The sequence below is a fragment of the Abramis brama genome, assembly GCF_963993115.1.
Source record: "Abramis brama genome assembly, chromosome: 19".
NCBI classification, from domain to species: Eukaryota; Metazoa; Chordata; class Actinopteri; order Cypriniformes; family Leuciscidae; genus Abramis; species Abramis brama.
In genome coordinates, this window is record NC_139981.1 from 2,229,337 (window position 1) to 2,256,109 (window position 26,773).

The window sequence follows — 26,773 nt, forward strand, 5'->3', positions numbered from 1 at the left end:
TCGCTGGCGCTCTGACAAACAGGACTCGTGTGTGTGTGTGTGTGTCGGTGAGAGGCGTGACCTCACAGTTATCTCCGTCAGTCACGGCTGGCCATGCGTGAACTTAAAGAAACCGTAGTCGCTTTGAGGGATCAGAATCCATCATAATGTCAGTGGTTGCAGTGACGAGTCAACTACTGGATTAGAATAGTTATGGAGCATTTTTTTTTATCATACTTGCCTTTTTCCAGTAGAAATATCAAGATAAGCAATATATATATATATATATATATATATATATATATATATATATATATATATATATATATATAATATTATTATTATTATTTTTTTATTATTTTTTTATTATTATTATTATTATTTTTTTCAGTTTTCATTTTAGTTTTAGAAATTGTTATAAAATGTTGTGCTTTTATCATTACATTTAAAAAAAAAAATCCTTAATGCTTTCATTTATTTTTATTTTAGTAATTTTAGGTATTCAGCATAAACTGATGAAAAAAACTTTTTTATTACAATTATTTGTTATTCCAGTAAAAATATCATTTGATTTGATTTCCAGTCATTTGTTTTAGTAATTCACATTTTTTTTATTTCAGTTCTTATCTTTAAGTTTTGTTTAAGTGTTTTATTTATTTTAGTTAACAATAGCAACACAGCTTGAAGCAAAATTGCTAAATGTATTAATTGCATGAAGTTTATTTTTCGCACTTAACTCTCTCCCCGCCGTTGACAGAATTTTCCGGCGTGTTTTTAATTTTTTAAACAGGTTTTCAGTGTTATACGGTATACGGCTTTTACACATCTTCTGAACAAGTACAGAATCTCCGGCTCAAAACACAAGCAAAAAGGGAGAAGAAACAAGTGATAGAAGCATTGCTTATGCCAGTGGTCTTCACTATTTCTTTCACGAGAGCCACACTGATGGGACAAACTCAGTAGGAGAGCGAATTTTACTGCAAAGTATCAAAAGTTACATCCAGTCATAAATACCATGTCTGCTTCTCAATCTGTCATCCCTCAACATACAATATGCATTGCATTGCATCGCTGTTTGTGCATAATAACCATTCTCCTACATTGGTTCTTTATTTGTAGACCCATTTTAACAGCAGACTTAATATTCATCCATTTCTGGTCATAATTTGGAGACAATGAGCGTATGAACCGTTGTGCCGCTGCTTATATTTATTATCACGCAGTAAAAATGCCAAAACCAGTCGTCTGTGGATGAGAGTCTGAAACAAGCACTGGTGGGACGTTGTCCTGCTTCACAGACGCAGTGAAAAGAGAAGTTTAGAATGACGGGACACTCGATAATAAGACACTTTATTCAACAAGAATAACGGATCGTTCCGCACGTCATTCGTCCTTTCAGTTTCAGTTTCGGTTTTCGATCTGATTTTAATGGGTTATGTTATAGCCCTACTTGTTTTTAATGTTTTTATGAGATATCTGTAGTGACTGCATGATCACATCACCGTATTATTTACGTCCGTGCGAGCCACAAATTAAAGCTTGACGAGCCGCGCAACGAGTAACACTGGCTTATCCCGTTGTAGTCTTTGACAAAAACATGATTGTCTCAGCTTTTTCTAATTTTTTTATTTATGAAACTTCGCCACATTCAAGTGTTGATAAAAAAAGAATGCATGAAACTAGAATAAAACTTTTTTGTTATTGTTGTTGTTGGTTAAAAGCAAGAGGGTCTGTTCTTTCTTTTGATATAATGCATGTTCAGATCAAATCAAAATCAAAAATGTTGGCGGTGGCTGGCAACGTAAAGCGGCTCTTGTTTTGTTTGAGCGAGTAGGAGTCCCTGAGGCTTATCAGGTCATGTTTATTCGTGATGCAGGCTGTTGATTGGCTCATTTAACACTAACAAGATTGGCTCTCCTTGGCGGTGAGCTGGAGTGCCGGTTCTTAATTGAGAGCGGCCGTTGAGTCACGCCGCATATTGAATATTGGCAAGTGAGAAGCTCGTCAGCTCACGGAGCCTAATTACCTATTATCTTCATCAGAACAAGCAAGAAAAAGCTTCTTCTATTGTGCTTCTATGGCGCTGTGATACAGGTGATGCTTATCTTTTAAAAAGTGAATCGGTTTAATCATGTTTAGCTTGATCTGGCACAAAAGAACAGTTCTCTCTGTTAGCAGCATTGTCTAAACACAAAACTAAAGCGCACTGATGAATCTACAGAGTTGTGAGAATAAAACAGAGACACTTGCTTACTGAAACACTAACTCATGATGAAATTGGTTGTTGACTATTTTTTGTTTTAATCAAAGTCATTGCAGCCCTACTAGAATGAAGAAATAATAATCTATATCTGAAATTAATTTCTATGTGATCTCCATCCCTAGTCTTGGTTAGAATAATTCACCTTAAAAAATACGTAGTACTTTTAATTACTGTTCATTTTAAATTGCTGCGATGCATCTTAAAATAATGATATGCTGAGGTGAAATCAGTACTTTTTAACTATTTTGCAATGGTTATTATGCTATTTAAAGCAAAAATGCATCAAATAAGTTTCTAGGGGGCATAAAAATGTGCTTAATTGTCATGCAAATAATGCCATAATACCAAAATTATTAACTTACCTAAAAATGTGTGTAATTTTCTGTATGAAAAATAAAATGTCTTATTTTTTCGTTAAATGTGACCCATATTCATGGAAGTTTTATTATAGCTGCTTTAACAGACTTTTTGTCACTCTGAATCTTAAATATGTTGTTGTGTTTTCTCTGGGATATCGATGTTACTCGAATACCTTTCAGTGTCTGTTGTTTATTTCACATTAACACGTAATCTCAATCCACAGTCAAGAAGAGGAGTCATCTTCATCATCTAGTGAGGAGGAGGAGGGCGATCAGCAACAAAACGAAGAGCTTTACGGCAAAGTGGTGTGTGTGGATGGGGTCGTCACTAGCGACAAAAAGAAAACCACATGGTATCCTGCCCTGGTGAGTCTCGACCGCAAGACACAGAACAGAAATTAAGCCAATATCTAAAGTAAAATTCTACATTATATGCAAGTAAAAAATTAATAAAATAAATGTATGCACAAAAAATAAGCTTCATAAGGTGAAATGTTTAAACACTCTTAATTTAAATTGAACCAAACAGAATATATAAAATTCGGTAGTGTATTTTTTATGCAGTAATTATTAGGGCTGGGTATTGACACAAATTTCACAATTCGATTACGATTCGATTCGATTCAATATCGGTTATTTTGGATATCAGGTACAACACACTGCAAATTTTCTCAAGGAAAACAAATCTAACTATTATTGTAAACTATGGGAGTCAGCGAGCCTATAGGCTTCATTAGCCTACTATAATATTGAAGGTAAAAATTAACTGATTTGTATAAAAACACTTAAAATACACTTTTATTTATTTTTATAATAATAAAGTTATATGAAATTATCTAAAAATTTAAATGGTGGCTGTCATAAAAAACTTTCCAGATTTATTCAAACATGCATTAAATATTGAAGAACATTAAAAATTATGTAATATGGTGCATATATTTAGCAAAATGCTCCTCTCTAGAGTTAATTTTTTCTCGCTGACTAACGAGTTTATGGTCACTGGATATGGTTTTTCTGAGGTAAATGTGACGTTACATGACATTGTTAACAAGCTGATTTACTGACGTCTTTCCACGGTTGAAACACTGATCGAGCGACTCCATGTCACATGATACGGACTTCGAGAAGTTGTAGTCTATCTTTTAACACACTTTCAGATGCTCATTCATGTTTATTTTGCGCTGTAACTGGTGTTAAGGCGGAAGAGAAGGTCATGTGTTTCTAGAGCTGAGCCAGAGCGATCTCACGCCACAGCGCCAAAACGGTAATTATGTTTTTGAATTTCATAAGAAAATGGACGTAATTTGAAATCTGAGACTTTGTTTCATATCAGTAATAACAAAGCACAAAGATTATTGCGATTTATTGGATGGGATGCGCGCTACAGTGTTCCATTCATTCATCAACTGAAAACAGGATGACTAATCGATTCTTGGGATTTAAGAATCAATATCGTTTCGTAAAAATGAGAATCGATTAAAATCGAGAAATTGATATTTTTTACCCAGCCTTAGTAATTATGCATTGTAATTCACCTTATAATGCATTATATAGTCTCATGAATAACTGTAACTACAGTTATAATACAATATAATAAGTCATTGAACACACCTTTAGAAAGTATAATACATTAAAACACATGATAAACAACCAATTTCAAAATCTGCAAATATTAAAATGCATTTATAATGCATTTTTTACTTTAGTTACAATTATTTATGAAAAGATATAATGCATTATAATGTAGCTTGATGATGCATGAATGAGTGTGGAATCATGGGAGTTGTTGTTTTCACCTCCACATCCGATGGAAAGCAGTCCGACGGGACTCATGTTCATCATGTTCATGGATGAGCGAATGTGTCTAAGGTTTATTAACGTTACTGTGGTTGAAGCCGGGTGGAGTCGAGAGCCTGGGAAATGTTACGCTGCTGTTTTAATTATGCTTAAATGTTGCAGTCGGCTGCTTTCATTTTGTTAATGTTTATTTTGTGATTAAAATTACATTTAATGTCCGCCTCCTTCCCTGAACTTGAAGTTTGTTACAGTTACGTTTGATCACTTAAATTCACATTATTTCATCTGGTTCTAATGAAACAGCTGGGAGTGCTGAATGACTACTCATAAAGGCCAGTTTATCGGACCAGTTAAAACTGTGGGGAAACACAGCTCAAAATAATCACACTAAAATACATGCGAGTGTGTTGAAAGTTGTTATAACGTTACTCTGTGCGTTCGCTCAGCGTCTGGATGAGACATCTGTTGCACGTTGCAGTAAACTACATCGATATTAGAATATCATATTAATAAAAGCTAGATGATGTGTGTTGATAAATGGCATGCAGTTCATTTTCAAATATATTGTATGGCAGAGAAAAGTCTGTTACTGTTATTACGAATAAGCTCTTTCTGATTATGCTGTTAGCAACGGTACAGAATAATGTCTATACAAGTGAAACTCGAAAAATTAGAATATCGTGCAAAAGTTTGTGCATTTCAGTAATTCAAATTAAAAGGTGAAACTAATATATTTAGTATATATAACTACATACATATGCATGATTATACTTTTCAAAGGGCCGACATTTCTGTATTTAAAATCCTTTTTTTTATTGATTTCATGTAATATTCTAATTTTCTGAGATTTTGAATTTGGGGTTTTCATAAGCTGTAAGCCATAATCATCAAAATTATAACTTTTGCACGATATTCTAATTTTTCATGTTTCATCTGTAAACATGTTACTCGTGATAATCAAGAAAACAAGAGGTTCAAACAATAAGACTAGCCGTGTTGAGCTTTATACCACTGATTAGTTTTCTGATGATAAAAGTATCACGCTTCCGCTTTAAACATGATGAACAGTGCAGGTTTCAGGAGAGAGTCTTCCTCCAGGATTAATGCATCTGTTCCTTTCTGAAGTTGCATATATTGAGCGGCATCATTGATGTAGGCAGTCGTTCTCTCATTTCTTCTACATCTGTCCCTCGTTTACATGCAGTAGTGGATGATTCACACTGGCCCTTTAAATATTCCTGGTGGCTCGTGTTCCTCCAGAGATGATGTTCCTGCTCTCTGTCCCCTCCTCACGGCTCTCGCTAGAATGACAGCACGGAGAGAGAAAAACAAAGCCAGTGAATGTCTGTGGTGTTTCTTGAAGCCATGACACGCTCCTGATCTCTGCTCGTCTGATCTCTGTTGTACAGTAACCTCAGGTCAGGGCTGACATGTTGGAAATAAAGGCTGGATCAGTCTTTTTTAAAATGCTCATTTCAATTAGGATTTCGTACGTCCAATATCCAATGTGTTTTGGATGTTCAAGTCATTTTTTGTTTTTCACAAAACATGGTCATGGAAACATCAGGGATTTTTTTTTTCCTTTCTTTTTTTTTTTTTTTTTGGCCTGGATTTTTTAAAAATTACATATTATTTTCCTTAATGCACAGCTCTAAAATATTCATACTAAGCTTTTATCAATCTCAGATTCAATCTCTTTAAAATAGAGGTCAACATTTGGAATAATTATGTTTGTTTTTTCTTCTGCTCACCAAGGCTGTATTTTTGTGATACAAAATACAGTAAAACTGTAATATTGTGAATATTATTACAATTTAAAAGAGCTATTTGAATAAATTTTGAATGGTAGTGTATTAAATAGGGATGGCCCGATACCGATACTGGCATCAGGGATCGGGCGATACTGTCCTCATATACTCGTGCTCATAAAACTTCGCCGATACCACGTACATTTTGCCAGCACATCCCTTTAAACAGACATCAGTGGAAAGTTTGTTCAGTCGGATGTCAATGGAAAAACGAGGCATGTAGGCACGAGGCAACAATAAAACGAGACAACGTTAACTGATGAGAGAGAGAGAGAGAGAGAGAGAGAGAGAGAGAGAGAGAGAGAGAGAGAGAGAGAGCGAGCGCACTTCTGTTGAATGCTCTTGATTGCTGATCGTTCACTCAGCACATGTTATTTGGATGAAAACTAAATCGTATATGCAAGTAAAGTAAAACATGAACTGTTACCTGATTTAAGTATAACGAGTGGTTCCCTACATTATTACAGGACGTGTGCAGGTCAAGAAGTTCCATGAACACAAACATCCAAAGCGCGCGCCCGCAAACCAGCGTCTCAGCGCGCGAATACTGAATTATTGTCTTTCATGTCTTGCGCTTATACGGACGAATTCACACAAAATGATGTAATAACGGCCGTCTTGGCGAGTATCCTATAGTAAACAAAGTCGGTTATATCTCCATGTTCAAATGCGGTCCGTGCGTTCGGTCTTAAAGGGGCAGCAGTCTAATAAACCTGCTTCTGTGTTTTAATGTTAATCAAACAAAGGACAAAGAAATACTGACTGCTCTTGACTAAATAGGCTACCCTTTCCAACTTTACAAAAATATCCATCTATATATAATTTATACAGTAATGAATATGCTTTTTTCACATTTGATTACTTTATCAAATTTCTGTACCTGTTAGATCTACCTGAAAAACTCTGTTTATTTCATAAACACCCTGCTGAAGCAGCTCTAAATATGTGCTGTGCTATTAAATGAAAGATAAAATATGATAGAGCAATAGAATGAACAGTGACAGTAACAGAAGCTCATACAATGCATTTTAGCAGGCTTAATTAAGCATGAAAATAACTGAAAGAAATATATATTTGATGATTAACTAATATGATTTATATTCTTTTGGTTTATCTACTAATACATTTAAAAATTACAAATGCAGTGAAAATTCAGGGATCGGTTACGGTATCGGTATCGGCGAGTACCAAAAATGAAAGTATCGGTATCGGAGTCGTTCTGCAAAAAGTGGTATCGGGACATCCCTAGTATTAAAGTTTTCACAAAAATATCCAAGACAGCAACATGGTGTCGGCCCAGATTCAAGACTGGAGTAATGATGCTGAAGATTCAGCTTTGATCACAGGAATAAACTACATTTTACAATATATTCACATAGAAAACAGTTATTTTAAAATAGTAATAATATTTCAAATTTTTTACTGTATTTTTGATCAAATAAATGTATTTTTTTTTGTTGCATGAAATATTGTGAAGTTAAAATAAACCTGTTTGTCTAGTACTCATTTCCTTGGGTGTAAAACAGTTTTGCAGGTTGGTGCAAAGATGATGCTTTCTGTGCCGAACTCTCATCTGTCCTCCGTTTCTCTTTATTTCTTCAAAAGGTCATCTCTCCAGACTGTCATGAAGATGTGACACTGAAAAAAGACAACATTTTTGTGCGCTCCTTCAAAGATGGAAAATTGTGAGTAGCTTTCAGATGAAGTTATTTCAGTCCGTGCTTCTACTTTTAGCTCTCGAGGTGCAGAAGAAGTCAAGCTGTGAACGCATCACGAGTGCTGTTGTTTCTGTTTATAGCTGTGATTTTATCAAACACACTGCAAATGATGGAGGACGTCACTGCTGGGCATCATGTAATGGTGATGTTTCTGTGGGGTAAATGTAGTTAAATGCCCATCTCGGGTTAACCTCCCAAAACCAGTTTATACTGCCGCTGCTGAAGGTGGAACGACAGAATTGGTCTTATTCAAGCGCTGTGCTGAGAAACGTCTGGTTGTGGAGATATTTGTGTTATACCTCAGGGAAAATAAAACCTGTGAGTGCCGCGATCATAGAGACAGGAGCTTCCTGATGACTCTCTAAATAGACAAAACTCTGTTTCTAATGTTATTCCCAGTGTTTGGATTGTTTTTTCGGCTGGTTACTTTATCAAAACAAAATCACCCTTTAGTTTCTGTGATATTCTCGCCCCCTATATCCTCATTCACTATTCCTACATTAGTCCACTGGTATAGTTTGAAGAGTTCAGATGCAAAAGCCTCTAAGTGCCATCTGAAATTTTCTTCTAGAATGATCATTTTTATCAAGCTTGTATATTTAAGTTCCGTAATTTCACTTAAATGGCAATGAAAATTACCTATTAATTGTCATTTAAGTGAAATTACTGAACTTAAATATATGAGCTTGATAAAAATGATCATTCTAGAAGAAAATTTCAGATGGCACTTAGAGGCTTTTGCATCTGAACTCTTCGTATATAGTATATAATATGGAGTGAATGAGAACGAGTGAGTGAATTCGGACACTGAGTGCCGTTTTTGCATAGTTTCTGCTTGCTGTTTAATAATCATTTATAATGGAGCAAACTGGCAGCTCCAGTAGTAAGATGGAAAGATTTATCTTGAACTCAATGTATATACATTAATAAACAATTCAATAATACATTTTAAAAGGAATTTATACCTGTATGATATTATGCTGTACCCACATTGGACCAGCGGTTTGGAAAATGGATGATTTAGCGCCATCTTCTGGTCAGACGCGGGAATTCATTCGACACAGTGCATTATGGGTATTCTCTAGTTGTTGAGCATAAATTGGTTGTACACTCATGATTGCGGTGCATTATGGGATTGAATGAGCGCACTCGAAAACGTCCACTATGATTTCGGACACCACTGCAAATGGCTGTTCCCTCAAATTGTGCCCTATTTAAAGGGTATAGGGGGTGATTTCTGACACAGCCTATGATTTGAGTCCCTCATTCAATTCTGTGTCTGTGTGTGTGTGTGTGTGTGTGTGTGTGTGTGTGTGTGTGTGTTATATGCCAAAGTTTAAAGTCAGCATGAAACCAGAAGTCTTTTCTTCCCTATTGTGATGTATATCCGAGTGAAACGCTTCTGAAACGAGAACAAATGTAGGGCGGGGCTTGGATGGTTGTGGTTTGCTATTGGTGGATCAGATAGGTTGCCCCGCCCTCTCATCAGAGAAGAGAAGAGACACTGCGAGAGGGAGGGGAAGTTATTCTGATTACAGATGAGGGCTTGATTTCTGTCTGCATCTTCACTGCTCCCTCTAGTGTCTGCTCTGGGAGAGTAATGACATCACTGCCACATGTAGATTTATAAATATTGATGAACATAAACATGTCTTCTAACCGTTAAAGACCTCTTAATTCCCTCGATATAAGCCGTTTCAGAAGGTATTTGGACACTCCTGTGTGAACCTGAGAAAGTGACTTCATACATCCACTAGAAATCCCCATCATGCAGCATTTGAGCACAGATAAAGTCACGTGATCTAATGAGGGACCAGATTTAAGGTGTCCAAACACTTTCTAAAGGACATAAAAATACTATTTCAGTCCTTCTACATCAACATTTCATGTTTTATTCAATGTTACTTGCTGCTTCTTTGTAACAATTTGTGAAATTTACTAGCAATTTCTGAGTGATAATTGTTTATACACAAAATATTTTTTCAGTGTTTACGGTTGCTCGTGTCTGTACAATACTCTGGCACTGAGAAATGGCCTGTTGTGTTTTTCTCACGATAAAGGTTTTATCAAATTTTGTGCATTTTTAATTGAAGTGTGATGATGAAGCTGATTTGATGGACGTCGGGAATAAACGTGCCACGTTCATGTTTTTGCAAGGCATGTAATGCAGTTAATTCAATAAAAACAATGTAATCGATAATGAATGGCAACCATGATGAGTTTTAAAATCAGAATGCTGTTTCATACATGCAGTGTGTTGAATTATGATCAGTAATTGACTTCAAGATGATGGTTTATTATGTTTTCTCTCATATGTATGAAGCTCTGCTAACAGCGTTTTATTTTGCCTTGCAGTTACACAGTTTTGCGGAAAGACATTCGCGTGCTGGATGAAGAGAAAGCCCCCAAAGCGGACGCTGGACTCAAACCAGGTGAGAGCAAGAGCGCCACCTACAGATCAGAGTGTGTTTAGGGCCGGTTATTATCGTTAACTAAAACTAAAACCATCAAGAACTTTAGGGTACTTGACGTTAGTTAGTGCATCAACAAACAATGAGCAATACATTTGTTACAGTATTTATTAATCTTTAAGTTATTCATGTTAGATATTAATCGATACAACGTTTGATTTTATTAATGTATTAGTAAATATTAAATTAACAGTATTTTTCATTGTTAGTTGATGTTAACTAATATTAACAATTGGAATCTTATTGTGAAGTGTTACCAAAACATTCTCATTACTGGAAATAAAATAAACATTACAAATAAAATATATAAAAAACCTATATTATTTAAACTGGTTGCTCATTTTCATTTACTTTAACTTGAAGTACTGAAATAACTAATACTATAGACAAAAAAAAAAAAAAAAAAAACGAACAATACAATTTGTAAAACTTTCACTAAAATAAAAATAAAATGCTTCCCGGAAGCAGGGAGCTGGACGAGTGGATGACAACTGCTCTACTGGGGAACGTTTTTAAATAGTGAAAAAAGAAAAATGACACACTGAACAAGAAATTTCCCTTTGAACACATTATAATCTCACCGTCTCTGTTTGTGTGTTTCACAGCGTTAGATGCAGCGTGGGACTTTCAGCGTAACGGCACTGTGCCCAACACGTGGAGGACGGAGGTGAAGGATGAAAGCTCAAGCAGTGAGGATGATGACGAGGAAGAGGAGGAGGAACAAGAGGAAGAGGCCAGCGGCGAGGAGGAAGAGGTGACAACAGAAACCATGTGTTGGGGAGAAACGTCACTGAAAGATTCACATTGAATCAGGGAATCTGCACTGATCGCAGCTCTAATGCTTGTGTTGATATAGTCGATAGGAGTGTGTGATATATATCGTCTAAAACAATATCGTCATTGTTGTTTTAACGATGTGCATTCTGAATGCACCCAATATTCAAGATAAGGGGGAAAAAAACACTGTATGCCTTTTATATTTATATAATTTAATATAGTTCATCAATATCACATGACGAGTGCCGTTTTTTCTCCAAATATCAGCATGATTACATATGTAATATTGATTTTATACAACAGTTCAATAAACAAGAAGTTAATATTTAGTGACTTACATTTTAGACACAATATTGCCTGTTTTTGCTCTATTTCGCCAACGAAAATAGTTCCAAACAAAGCCACAGGACTGTTTCACACGGCGGTGAATGAACGAATCGTTTGAACAAATGATTCAATGACTCACTCATTAAGACAGTCAAATGCTTCGTTCCTGAATGAATCAGCCGTTTGAATGAATCGGTTGAAACTCAATGACTCACTCATTAACAGTGACTTTCTGTAACCTTACTGGTGGTTTTAATTTCACATTTAAACTTTTGTAACTTTAATAAGGATTAATCTGTATATAATTTAAAATTTATGCAGTGCAAACTGTTTGATAACTTTATTCAATTTCTGTATATGTCCTACCTGTTAGACAAATATTGAAAATGTATCGTCTTTATGTTGTTTCTGCATTAATTTGGAGATTAACTGTGAAATTATTAAATTATAAAATATATTAAAATCGTAAGGTTTTTTAATGGTGAACATAACAGAAAAAAAATGTGGGATTAATCTAGTTCATTTTTGCAATCGATAAAAATAAAAAAGAATTGAAGAGTAATGATCACAGGAATAAGTTATATTTTACTAAATATTCCCCTCTGTATTTTTTGTGTCTGTATCGGGAGCGTAAATATAAATAGTTTGTGTAGTTAACTTCTACAAAATGACAAAATGTTAGTTGCTGCAGTCTATTTAAAATGAATTATTTAAACATGAAAAGAGTGAATGATTCAATGACTCACTCACAAAGTCTCTACTTGTTTCATCACTGGACGGATCTGTGTTTTTGAACAAATCTCTTGAATGAATGATTCAATGACAAATACATTTGAACGGTCACTTGTCTCCACCTACTGGTGTAACGGTGTAATAAATATAATCGTTATTTGAAGCGCCAAGTTACTTTCAAAAGGTGATTAGCTTTGATCCATAGACATCAGTGTTTATATCCGAACTATAAACTTTTATCCCAGTACTTTCTGTGATAACACCCGGCTCTGTGTGCGTTTGTGTTTCCTGTATGCAGGAGGAAGTGGAGCCGTTCCCAGAAGAGAAAGACAACTTCCAACAGCAGCTTTACAAATTTATGGAGGATAGAGGTGAGTAGTGTCAGTGTTTAGTATTATTTGTATACTATTGTAGTATTTATTAATGTTTTGCTTTTATTTTTGCATTTTCAGTTTTCATTATAATTGTAATATTTTAGTAACTTTATGTGCTTTTGTTAATTTTATTAATTTTTTATATTTCTGTATAGCTTTATTTATAATAAAAACTTTAACTTTAAACTTATGTATTTCTGTTTTTGTTCAAGTTTTTAACCTAATATAAATATTTTATATAATTTCAGCTTTATTTCAATAACAGAAATTGATTATGATTAGTTTTAGGGTACGTTTACTCAACAACTATATACTAAAAAATGGAAACGTTTTTCGTTTGCGTTTTTCATGTACAGACGACAACATTGTCAAAACGATCCCGTTCACACGGATCCGCGAAAACGACTAAAATCGCTGTATTCTGCTGCCAGGCCAGTAGATGGCGATGACACTTTGTACAGAAACACTGCGCTCCTATAGACAGAACACATAATACGCATGATGTCACCGTTTTCACAAATTCGTGTTTTTGTAGTCAGTTCTCGTACAAGGTCCTTAAAGTGCTTGAAGTTGACTTTTTTAAATTTAAGTCCTTGAAAATCCATATTTATAAAAAGGAACTTGAAAATGCTTGAATTATTGAAAGCCAATAGGCTATATATTAGAAAATAGTGTTTAATTTTATTGATAAAACATTCTTTTCACATTGATATAGAGCCATTTCACATGGCTATAATGATGATATTGCTCATATACACTCACCTAAAGGATTATTAGGAACACCTGTTCAATTTCTCATTAATGCAATTATCTAATCAACCAATCACATGGCAGTTGCTTCAATGCATTTAGGGGTGTGGTCCTGGTCAAGACAATCTCCTGAACTCCAAACTGAATGTCAGAATGGGAAAGAAAGGTGATTTAAGCAATTTTGAGCGTGGCATGGTTGTTGGTGCCAGACGGGCCGGTCTGAGTATTTCACAATCTGCTCAGTTACTGGGATTTTCACGCACAACCATTTCTAGGGTTTACAAAGAATGGTGTGAAAAGGGAAAAGCATCCAGTATGCGGCAGTCCTGTGGGCGAAAATGCCTTGTTGATGCTAGAGGTCAGAGGAGAATGGGCCGACTGATTCAAGCTGATAGAAGAGCAACTTTGACTGAAATAACCACTCGTTACAACCGAGGTATGCAGCAAAGCATTTGTGAAGCCACAACACGCACAACCTTGAGGCGGATGGGCTACAACAGCAGAAGACCCCACCGGGTACCACTCATCTCCACTACAAATAGGAAAAAGAGGCTACAATTTGCACGAGCTCACCAAAATTGGACAGTTGAAGACTGGAAAAATGTTGCCTGGTCTGATGAGTCTCGATTTCTGTTGAGACATTCAGATGGCAGAGTCAGAATTTGGCGTAAACAGAATGAGAACATGGATCCATCATGCCTTGTTACCACTGTGCAGGCTGGTGGTGGTGGTGTAATGGTGTGGGGGATGTTTTCTTGGCACACTTTAAGCCCCTTAGTGCCAATTGGGCATCGTTTAAATGCCACGGCCTACCTGAGCATTGTTTCTGACCATGTCCATCCCTTTATGACCACCATGTACCCATCCTCTGATGGCTACTTCCAGCAGGATAATGCACCATGTCACAAAGCTCGAATCAGTTCAAATTGGTTTCTTGAACATGACAATGAGTTCACTGTACTAAAATGGCCCCCACAGTCACCAGATCTCAACCCAATAGAGCATCTTTGGGATGTGGTGGAACGGGAGCTTCGTGCCCTGGATGTGCATCCCACAAATCTCCAACTGCAAGATGCTATCCTATCAATATGGGCCAACATTTCTAAAGAATGCTTTCAGTCAATGCCACGTAGAATTAAGGCAGTTCTGAAGGCGAAAGGGGGTCAAACACAGTATTAGTATGGTGTTCCTAATAATCCTTTAGGTGAGTGTATATATTCAAGTAAATGATACAGATTTCATTCTTCTGATCAATCATATAGAAAACTCATGGGAGAAAAAAGCAGTTTGAATAAAGAAAGTGATATCTTTGTCCTAATATCCTTTCAGTGGTCAAAGCTACCACAGCCATTGCATGTGCTGCACTTTATTTGTACCAATTTGTTTTATTAGTTTTTTACTTATTTATCTACTTACCTTTTGTAGAATTTGAAAGATAATAAAGATATTGTTCTATAAGTGAGATGAAGTCCTGGAATTTCATTTTACAGTATATATACAGTATATACAGTAGTATATTTCATATACAGTAAATACATTTTCAAAAGTTTGCGTTTTCAGGCCGTTGTCGTGTAAATGAACGACCAAAACGCATAAAAAGTTTGTGTGAACGGCCCCTATAGTTAGCGGTAACAACACTGGAGCTTGTCATCCACTGTTTTTCTTCAAGTCGCTTTGGATAAATTGTCAGCCAAATGCATTAATGCAAATGTTCGTATTTTACTTTGGAACTCACACTAACTAGCTTCTTTTCATTTTTTCAGGAACTCCTATCAATAAACGACCCGTGCTGGGCTACAAGAATCTGAATCTCTTTAAACTGTACCGGCTCGTGCACAAGCTCGGAGGATTTGACAATGTGAGTTGTATTTCTGATCGCTCCCCGTAGAGCGAAACGCCGCCACAATCTGTTGTTTTGTCTGCGTCAGCTTTCACTCGCTGAGCAGAACGTGTTCCCTCCCTGTGTTTCAGATCGAGAGCGGATCTGTCTGGAAGCAGGTGTATCAGGATCTGGGCATCCCTGTGCTCAACTCTGCAGCCGGTTACAACGTCAAGTGTGCCTACAGAAAGTACGTGCATCTTTGCGTTCAGGAAGACTGTGACAGCAAACATGAGTTGTTCGAGGCACCACAAACCTTTGTGGCTCAGAGAGCAAGCGCTGTGTTCACCGGTTCTGTCTGTTAGCTCTCTTATTCTCCCGAGGTGATGACAGAACTGTGTGGTGAACAGTTGTACACATCCTATCAGAACCTGTAGTGCCACCAGCAGTTCCACGTTTCATGCTCATTTTGCCTTTCTTTAACCAGATTGCTCAGTTTGGATCAGATCATCTGGATACCAAAAGTCAAAAGTTACTATTGAACGGTCAAAGTTTAGAATAAATTCGACTTTTATGTTTTTTAAAGTTCTCAACAAGATCAAAAAAGCAGTAAAATTGTGAAATATTAATAAAATATAAAACAGCTGTTTTCTATGTGAATATATAGTAAAGTGTAATTTATTCCTGTGATCAAAGCTGAATTTTCAGCATCATTACTCCAGTCTTCAGTGTCACATGATCCTTCAGAAATCATTAAACTGTTTTCAACATTTACTATTAATGGGAAACATTATTAATAAATGAGCACCTGTTATAATTGAGCAGCATATTAGAATGATTTCTGAAGGATCATGTGACACTGAAGACTGGAGTAATGATGCTGAAAATTCAGCTTTGATCACAGGAATAAATTACACTTTACTATATATTCACATAGAAAACAGTTATTTTAAATTGTACTAATCATTCACAATATGTCTGTATCACTGTATTTCGGACCAAATAAATATTTGCTTTATGATCATTGGATGTAGTATCCTGTAATATGTGTAGAGATAACGTGTTGTGTGCTGATGCTCCTGCAGGTACCTGTACGGCTTTGAGGACTACTGCTCCTCCACAGGGATCACGTTCCGCATGGATCTGCCGTATAAAACGGGTGAGAAGACGAGTGGGAAGAGTGAGGAGAACACTGAGGAAACAGTCAGCGGAGGAATCAGTGTGTCTCTAAGTACAGAAGAAGAACAGAAAGCCCTCAAAGAACCAGAGACCTCCAACACACAGCATGTGCTGAAGGTACTAAAACATCATCTCAGGGGTTTCTGCTATGGCTTACTACTCATACAACACTCGTACTAACGTACCCACACTAATACTACTCATACTACCATACTAATACTACTCATACTACCATACTAATACTACTCATACTACCATACTAATACTACTCATACTACCATACTAATACTACCCACACCAATACTACTCATACTACCATACTCATACTACCCATACTAATACTACTCATACTGCCATACTCATACTACCCACACTGAATACTACTCATACTACCCACACCAATACTACTCATACTACCACACTAATACTACTCATACTACCCATACTCATACTACCTACACCAATACTACTCATACTACCATACTAATACTACTCATACTGCCCATACTAATACTACTCATACTGCCCATACTAATACTACTCATACTACCATACTAATACTACTCATACTACCATACCAATACTACTCATACTACCATAATAATACTACTCATACTACCATACTAATACTACTCATACTGCCCATACTAATACTACTCATACTACCATACTAATACTACTCATACTGCCCATACTAATACTACACATACTACCACACCAATACTACTCATACTACCATACTAATACTACTCATACTACCCACACCAATACTACTCATACTACCATACTAATACTACTCATACTACCATACCAATACTACTCATACTGCCCATACTAATACTACACATACTACCATACTAATACTACTCATACTACCATAATAATACTACTCATACTACCATAATAATACTACTCATACTACCATACTAATACTACTCATACTACCCACACCAATACTACTCATACTACCATACTAATACTACTCATACTGCCCATACTAATACTACACATACTACCATACTAATACTACTCATACTACCATAATAATACTACTCATACTACCATACTAATACTACTCATACTACCCACACCAATACTACTCATACTACCATACTAATACTACTCATACTACCCACACTAATACTGCCCATACCACCCACACTGAATACTACCCATACTACATACTACTACTACTACTCATACTGCCCATACTAATACTACACATACTACCATACTAATACTACACATACTACCATACTAATACTACTCATACTACCATACTAATACTACTCATACTACCCACACCAATACTACTCATACTACCATACTAATACTACTCATACTACCCACACTAATACTGCCCATACCACCCACACTGAATACTACCCATACTACATACTACTACTACTACTCATACTACCCATACTAATACTACTCATGCTGCCCATACTAATACTACTCATACTACCCACACCAATACTACTCATACTACCCGCACTAATACTACTCATACTACCATATTAATACTACTCATACATAATTCAGCTTTGATCACAGGAATAAATTACGTTTTACTAAATAATCACATCGAAATAATGTGCATGTGTAAAAAATGCATTTAAAAACATTTATTTATGTATTTATTTGTTTTTATTGATCGCATGAAAATTTAATGATCAGTTTTGATGATGTCTTCCTTTTTGTGCTGATCAGTACTCTTGTTTTTTTTTATAACATGTCCAATTGATAATTATCTAAAACATATTGTCACCATGTTTTTAGCAACCTTATAGTGTGACTTAATACTTCTTCACTAGCCGCTGATAGGCAGTGTACAGTACACACTGCAGTAAACTAGTATTGACTTTGAAAGACTTTAGACAAACAGCTGTGTATTTTGTCTCTCGGCAGGATCGTCTGACCTCGTGTTTATTTATAAGTCATGCTTTTTTTTTTCCGAAACACAAGCTGTTGAAAACGAAAACACTGATGCATTTACAGATGAAGCTAAATCATAGTTTAATTAGGGTCAAATCATATTAATTGCAAGATTATAACGGTGAGGGTGACGTGTTATTTCTCCTCAGGAGGAGAAGACCGAGACCACGGAACCATGTGAAGATAAAGCGGATATCAGCAGCGTGAATGAGGAGGAGGAGGATGATGATGATAACCATGCTGATGAAGAGGAGAATGATGCAAACGAAGAGGCCAAAGAGTGCGGACCGACAGCGGAGAGTAACGTCACGGAGAACCTGAAGGAGGAGCCGTGTGAGGAACCCGACAGCAAAGATCTGTCAGGGTAGGTGTCTCTTCATCTCTGAGCTTCAGTGGGGGAGAGAGAGAGAGAGAAACGGAGATGTGCTCAGAGAATGATGCATGATAGGCGAAGCCGGAGAGAATTTGGGAGAAACGATCATAAAATGATCATGAAAGCACTTAATAATGGTGTTTTGTGGAAACATTTGACTGGTTTTGATGGTGGATGCTGCTGTAGTTTCTCTCTGGTTGAGTCTCATGTCACTCGCCCGCTTATTGAAACTGCATGTTGGCCGAAGCGTGTGCCTTTTTAGCTTGCTTTCTCTCTCTCTCTCACACACACCCTTTTTCCATCTTATCTTGAACCATCCCACATGTCTCCAGCAAAAAAAGGCCTCCATTCTAATTTTCGCTGCACTTTTTATTGTTCCCGTCTGTTGGAAATAAGAATATTTAAATGATCAATGTCACGCGTGAATTGCTGTGAATTTCATTTGTTAGATATTTCATTAATTCTTGACTGGTATATCACCGCCAGCTGGTGATGGAATAAAGCTAAAGTTCAATTTCTATCGATTTAATAGCTTTAAAATAAGTAATAAACATAAATACCGCAATGTATTGTGTGTTTGTGAGCGGGTTACATAGTCAATTATGTCATTATACGCCATCTTTCAAAAGTTTGGCCTCGGTTTATTTGATCAAAAATACTGTTCAAAATTTTGAAACATTATTAGAATTTCAAATAACTGGTTTCTATGTGAATATATAGTAAAATGTAATTTATTCTTGTGAGAGAAGCTGAATTTTCAGTATCATTGCTCCAGTCTTCAGTGTCACATGATCCTTCAGAAATCATTATGATATCATGATTTGATGCTCAAGAAACATTTATGATTATTATCAATGTTTAAAACAGTTGTGTTGCTTTATATTTTTGGTGGATAAATTTTGTTCAGGATTCTGTAATGAATAGATAGCTTAAAAGAACAGAATTGATTTGAAACAGACATTTTTTCAAACATTAGTTGTACATTTTTACAGTCACTTTTGAAAAATTAAATGCATCCTTGCTGAATAAAACCTGTAGCTGATTATGAGTCAGCAGAAGTCCAGTTTGAATTATTCCGGCACCGTTTTTGTGGGAAAATGATCTCTTCGGATCTGTGAGTTTTGGCTGTTAAGTTTTGTCTTGAACTATTCAGGTGTGACTTTGAAGCTCAGTCGAGCGATGGACTGACTAGTTAAGCTCTCCCACTGCTTCCCAAGTGTTTCCCGATGCTTCCCGCTCTCTCATATCATGCCTTTAGTGTTCTGCTGTGTCGTTGTGTGGATGAGAACAGACCCTGATGCTGAGATCACGTCGAGTCGTGTGTCTGGGTAGGGTTGGGAATCGAGAAGCCGTTCTGTTCCGCAAATAAAAGCTTTATTTTCATGACTTTATAATAATTGGTTCTTGATCTCATAAGCAATGGAACTGATTTAGTCTAAGGAATTGCTCCCTTTACTGTTTAGTCATGTTGAACTCAAAATTCTAAACGTCATCATTAATGAACGGAACGGAACGGAACTAAAAATGGAATCCGAATTGTTACATTTCAAACGATTCCCACCTCTACACTTCAGTCCCTGAACTAAATCTGGTTGCATTGTCTCTAATTTGAAGCATTTGGATGCACATGTAACTTTTGCGTTTTTGAGATTAAACTGCCTAACTAATCTCCTTCACGTAGCAGTGATCTGATTATTTAGCTGGTTTTCATAATGCTTTTTTTGCTGCCGTCTCAACAGTCATCCTGCAGTGGTGGTTTTCCAATGATGCTTTTCCCCTCATTTTCTGTATTGAATCAATAACTATGTGGAACCAGGGTCCTGCCTAGTACCAGCTCAGTTGTTGCATCACTAGTTGAAGGTTGTCTGCTGCTAACTAACCAGGGTTGTTTCTCGGTTGAACTCTGTGAAGTGATTTGAGTGGTAGAGTTCAGTGTGCTATACCTGTCTAACGTGGCTTCCTCTCTGCTCTCTAACGTGATTGTGATTTGCCCCTTTGCTGAGCTTCGCTGTGCCCCTCTTGCTGCACTTTGACCCTTTCCCTGTCACACACACACACATCTTGAACTCAAGTTCAAAGTCACATTTGAAATATCTTCTAGTTAGAAGAATCATTACTCGCCCTCATGTTGGTCTAAACCTGTATGGCTGTATTTCTTCAGTGAAACACTAAAGGAGACGTTTAGCAGAATGTTCATGTAATGACCACAGGCTGTCAAGCTCCAAAACAGATTAAAAAACAATATTCGAATTTCCATAAAAGTAGCTATTTTTCTTTACAGGTTTTTATTGATTAGCATTGGTGGTTAGTAGACGGCATTACCACACCGTAATGGGGCAAATGCATCTTTCTCCATTCACTGCCATTTAAACATGGTTGTGTATTCTGGGAAAATAACTTTTTGCAAGCATTTTTTTGTTATATTATTTTAGATGTTTTACTTAAATGTTTTTTTTTTTACACACACACACACACACACACACACACACACACACACACACACACATATATATATATATATATATATATATATATATATGATATAATGTATAAAAATGACTGTAGAAGTTTCACTAGTGTCAAATTTATTTATATACTGTATATTATAAATTATATATTTTTTTATAGAACTTAGAATGGACTAAAAAGAGTTAACATAAAATGAATAGAAAATAATTAAAATAATAAATAGTTTTATATAAGTGAATTATGTACATTTATATTTTATATATATATATATATATATCTCATACTGTTTTAATATTTTATTAAATATATTTTTCTATAAGGATATAAAAAAATCTAAATAAATATTATATATATGAAATTTTTAACATAACATGTAGAAGTTTCACTAGTATCAGATTTTTATAATTTTCTTTATATATATATATATTATAAATTATATTATTATTTTTTGATAGAACTTTATTCTTCTCTGTCTGCTGTCTTTACATTATAGCTCATGATAGTCAGCAGTGAAGGGTTTGAGACTGTCTTCAAGTGCCGTTAGCCGTCCAATCAGTGATGTCCTTTTCCTAGAGCTGTAGAGTCATCCGTCACATGACGCTCACAGTTCAGGTTAAAAAGATGTCAGTGTCCAGTACCCATGAGCAAAGATGCTGGTTGTGTATTCCCAGCAGACCAACTGCCTTTGAGATGAATGCCAATGCAGATGGATAGTTGTCTTTATCCAGAGATTATAGATGTATTTTATATCCCAAGTTTTCCGTGTATATCATAAATCATCCAAGTTGGACTGCAGAGAGTTTGACCTAGTATACAAAATAGTATGGCTTCTGAATACTTGGATTGGGCATGTTTATTTATTTCAGTCCCTTTTTGGAGCTTGACAGCCAATGCTTTCATTATATGGAAAGAGCAGCTTGAGATTCTTCAAATGGAAGAAGAAACACAGGTTTCATGAGGGTGAGTAAATGATGACAGAAGATTCATGTTCAGGTGTTTAAAACGAATCAGGCAGTTTTAGACCAGATTCTTAATATATTCCAGGTTGAGGTTTCAGACAGCCGGCTGATGACCCCATAATGTCTTTAGTGTTAGACTTATCCGACAGGGAAAGATGAGGAAAATTTAGATTTCAGAAGCACTAGGCTGAGAAAGCGAGATTTCAGGGTGGGTTTTTTGGGGAGGGCGGTTGTGGGAAAAGCCTAGGGCCAGGAAACGGGAAGTACTGAATTGTCTTTCTTGCAGGGATGTCAGCAGTCAGGAGTGGGAGGAAGGGGAGGAGTTTGAGTGTTACCCTCCTGGGATGAAGGTGCAGGTGAGGTATGGGCGAGGCCGAAATCTGAAGACGTACGAAGCCACTGTCAAAGAGTCAGACCTGGAGGGGGGAGAGGTGCTCTACCTGGTGCACTACTGTGGCTGGAACGTCAGGTAAGGCAGGACCCTGGGAACTCATGCCTCATTTGTTTGCATTTGCCAAAAAATTGGTAGCCCCAAGCAGACTATAGTCCTGGAGTTAGAGAGGCTGGTGCATGTGGAGTTTTTGTAGGTTCTTGCGGTTCCACTGTCCTGAAGTCAGTCGATGGGCTTTTGAGTGGGTTAAATGCCTGAAACGAGGTCTGTGGTGAACACAAGCTCTAGGTGTTTTCATGTTTTATTCTACATCCGTGTCCGTGTGGGACGACAGATGTCATCAGGGACATTAAACGACATTAAAAGGCTGCATTACTCATGTTTTTTAAACTCAAGCTTTCAGGGAATTTTTTTTTTTTTTAAGGAGAGACTGAAGGAGTTGTGAAGGAGTTAATGGTGGTGAGGTTGAAGTCGTGCGACTGTGGTGTAGTTCGTTTATAGCTTTTTATTTTTGCAGATTGTATTTAGACTTCATTTGTGAAGATTATCATGATGAACAAAATGTGTAACTGTTGTTGGTCATAATCCAAATGTGCTTATAATCCAAAACCCAGTGGGAAAATCTGTTGTGTTTTTGTCGAGGAAACCAGGATGAGGCGAACGTACGGGTTGGCCTACAAAAATACATTATCACGGCAACGCTCTATTGCAGTTTGACGGACACGTCAAGTGAACAGCTTTGTTTTTTTTGTTTTAATCACAATGCAGTGGATGCAAATTAGTAGGAAATGTGTGATCCAGATTTCTGCCCGTGCAAAGGTGCTAAATACAGATGATTTCACTGGTGTAATTGATGCAGTTCTATTTTACTAATTAGTGCCTCAAAACTTTGAAAGATTTGATGCACTAATCTGGGAAACTTGGGTAGTTTTAGCAATCAGTGCTTGTAATGTGAAGCTGGTACTTTGTGAACACCGTGCTTTCTAGTTTTGTGTGCAACATGCATCAGTTGGACTGTGTGTGTGTGTGTGTGTGTGTGTGTGTGTGTGTGTGTGTGTGTGTGTGTGTGTGTGTGAGAGGCCCTGTTTACTCCTGGTATTAAGATGCGCTTTGGTCGATCGGATCACAAGTGGACGACGCTAAACACAGGTGTAAACGGGGTCTAAAACATTTTGAGCTTGTCCACTTTCAAACACTTCCAGAGGTAGTTGGAAACGCATTCAACCGGATTGCTTTCGTCGTGTAAACGCTCATGTGATCGAATGTGTTCGAACAGACACTGCTCTCTGACTACTGACCTAATGCGTAAACATTATGAAGTTTGGTTTGAAGATGAACTAACACACACACACACACACACTCGGTGTTTGGCTGGTCTTGTGGCTGTCCGAGCAGAAACCAAAGCTGATGTTCTCCGTATGTTTTCCTGCTTTCTCCGGTCGGGTTCATGTGTAAATAGATCTGAAGAAACCCATACATTTGGGTTTTCCCATACATTTACAACCCTCCCATAGACTCTCCCCTGGAAGAAATCAGGACAGAAGTGTTTGAAAGTGGAGAAAAGAGGCGGATTAAAACACGGGAAAATAAACGGGAATGAGTCTCCCTCGTATACTTGTGATTCGATCGATCAAAACGCTTCTTAACACCAGCTGTAAACCAGAGCTGAGACTTGTCGTTCTGTGGAAATGGTTACAGAAACAGCCCCTTGCTATCGTCTTTGAGGCAGAGGAAGAACGTTGGTTGATTTTAATATTTGGCTTCTTTCTTTTTGGCTTCTTTTCTGTGCCTGAGAGGTTGATCAGAGACTAATGGAGTGTGAAAGTACGCTGTCATTTACTGGACTGCAGTGACCCGTATCAGGAGGTGGATCTCGTGAACTCAGAGAGCGACCCGTTAGCGTTCCCATTCATCTCAATGGCAGTTCTTCAGCCGCCATATGAAACCGAACCACGCAATCTGCATGTTGCCATCTTTGCTCAGTTCTGGAGGTTTTTCCTTCGGGCTCTCATTGAAAGTGAATGATTTCTGGGTGTTTCGCCGTTGCAAATTGTTGTCGGTATGAATAACCCTTGAGACTAGGACAGAGATCAGTCATCAAGTTCTACTTCTCAGATTTGTGTCCGGTTTATTTGTGTTGTGTGGATATTTCTGATTTGTATTGAAGCATTGAGACTTGAAGCTGATTTCTTGCTGCTGACAAAAATAGAGCAGGACCTTCTGAACATGATGCCCATTTACATGGACACTTTCTGTTTCAAGCGGAATTAAACTTTCCGGGTTCGGTTTTCAATCCGATCAAGTGTTTACATGTCCTCTTCATCGGATTAGAAACGGTTTAAACCACCACTTACAATCCGAATGAAATTTCAGTTGACGTGGCTACGTGTGAATTTTATTTATTTATTGTATTTTTTTTGACTGTGCTACCAGTCCGATCACAAACGTATTATTGGGGTCCATGTAAATGCAGCTAATGTTTTATGTATACAGTGTGTTTATTCTCTTAATAGTGACTTTATATCTTGGAATTGTGTGACTTGTACGATGTAATTTCTCATTATTTGGACATTGCATTTCATTATTGCAGCAAGACGCAGAGTTTTATCAGTTTTGGAGATGTATTAATTAGTAAATGTTGACCAACTGTTTCTCTTAACAGGTATGACGAGTGGATCAAAGCTGATAAGATTGTCAGACCAGCCAATAAGAACGTTCCCAAAATAAAGCACCGCAAAAAAATAAAGGTACAGTCTGATTTTTTTTTTTTAAAGATGTTTTTTGATCTTATGAAAAATAAATTTTAATGTTGTTTAAAGATGTCTCTTCTGTTCACCAAAGCTGCATTTATTTTATTAAAAATACATTCATATTGTAAAATAGTATTGCAATTCAAAATAACTGTTTTCTATTGTAATATATAGTAAAATGTAATTTATTCCTGTGATAAAAGCTGAATTTTCAGCATCATTACTCCAGTCTTCAGTGTCACATGATCCTTCTAATATGTTGAATGAGAAATCATTCTAATATGATGATTTGCCGCTCAAGAAACATTTATGATTATTATCAATGTTGAAAACCGTTTACTGTGATTATTTGTGCATTATTTTTCAGGACTCTTTGATGAATAGAAAATCTTTTGGAACATTATCTTTACACATTGTCACTTTTGATCAATTTAATGCACCCTTGCTTAATAAAAATATGAATTATCTTTCTAAAAACAAATCGTACTGACCTCAGACTTTTGAACGACAGTGTGTTCTTCATTTATATCCATATTTATAGGGGTTTCACTCTTAATTTGCTCTCTTTGTTTAATGACAGAATAAAGCGGAGCGAGAAAGAGACCGAATAGAGAGACTGACGGACAGAGAGGATCTTCCTTCACCCAGAAATCGCATCAATCGGTTGTCCAAACCGAACTCTGGCAGTGATGTCTTCTCGAAGATGGAGTGTGGTGATGAACTAAACCAGCAGACGCCCGTCAAGCCCATCGAGATCACATCTATTCTCAACGGTCTCCCAGGTACCTTTATATTCACAGTGCTTAATTATGAGTCTTATAATGTTTTTTTAAGGTAAAGTGTGCAATTTTTCAATACTAAAATGGTTCACTGTAAGTAAACCATTGGTCCTAACAGGTGACACTTTTGTTTTAGCAACCATCTGTGTGTACAGACCATAGACTATTAAAAAAACATATGGACGTAGTGTCCGTGGCGTCACCCTAGGTTTCTGAAGAGCTTTTTTTGAAGCTCAAAGTGGGCGGAGCCGGCCGTCACCATCTTGGCAGCGTCACTCCCGGATAAACGAAAATGGGCAAAGACATGGATTATCTGTGGTGACGTGACGCTAACAGACAGCAGACAAACGGCTAGTAGTGACATCAGCGGCAATCCACCTGTCACTCAAGTGGCCACGCCCTTAATTATGCAGAACTTTAAGGCTTAATATAATTTAAACGGATGAGTTATAAAAAAATTCACCCCCCTCACAGTTTTCATGAAGGGCAAAATTAGCTATATAGACCAAAACCACTTTTTTGTACCAGGCTGTAAACATGTTTTTTTTCTGCTGTAAAGTTTTAACATGGGGGTCTATGGGATTGACTCTCTTTTGGAGCCGGTCTCTAGTGGCCAGTCGATGAATTGCAGTTTAAGTCACTTCCGTGTTGGATTCAAGAGAGAGATCGGAAGGTTGCCACTTGGTACAGACAGTAGTGTGGAGTGTCTGGGAAACATCTTTGGAAAAAGTGATTGTTTTTGCAATTCCATTTTGTGCCAC

The 26,773-nt window shown here is 36.8% G+C and overlaps 1 protein-coding gene across 4 annotated transcripts in view; it reads left to right on the forward strand.

Annotated features, from left to right (window-relative positions):
* The window catches only part of arid4b (AT-rich interaction domain 4B), an 88,528-nt gene that overhangs the window by 52,609 nt on the left and 9,146 nt on the right, over positions 1–26,773 (forward strand). For 2 of the 4 annotated variants that reach the window (XM_084093853.1, XM_084093854.1), the window contains exons 8-19: positions 2,826–2,967; positions 7,812–7,891; positions 10,280–10,356; positions 11,001–11,149; positions 12,530–12,602; positions 15,119–15,213; positions 15,327–15,424; positions 16,260–16,470; positions 18,441–18,655; positions 22,379–22,561; positions 25,146–25,230; positions 25,814–26,015. In XM_084093853.1, the coding sequence (XP_083949979.1) occupies positions 2,826–2,967; positions 7,812–7,891; positions 10,280–10,356; positions 11,001–11,149; positions 12,530–12,602; positions 15,119–15,213; positions 15,327–15,424; positions 16,260–16,470; positions 18,441–18,655; positions 22,379–22,561; positions 25,146–25,230; positions 25,814–26,015 (1,610 nt within the window). The remainder of the gene's footprint in view (positions 1–2,825; positions 2,968–7,811; positions 7,892–10,279; positions 10,357–11,000; positions 11,150–12,529; positions 12,603–15,118; positions 15,214–15,326; positions 15,425–16,259; positions 16,471–18,440; positions 18,656–22,378; positions 22,562–25,145; positions 25,231–25,813; positions 26,016–26,773) is intronic. The other 2 variants (XM_084093856.1, XM_084093855.1) reach the window with 1 other exon arrangement.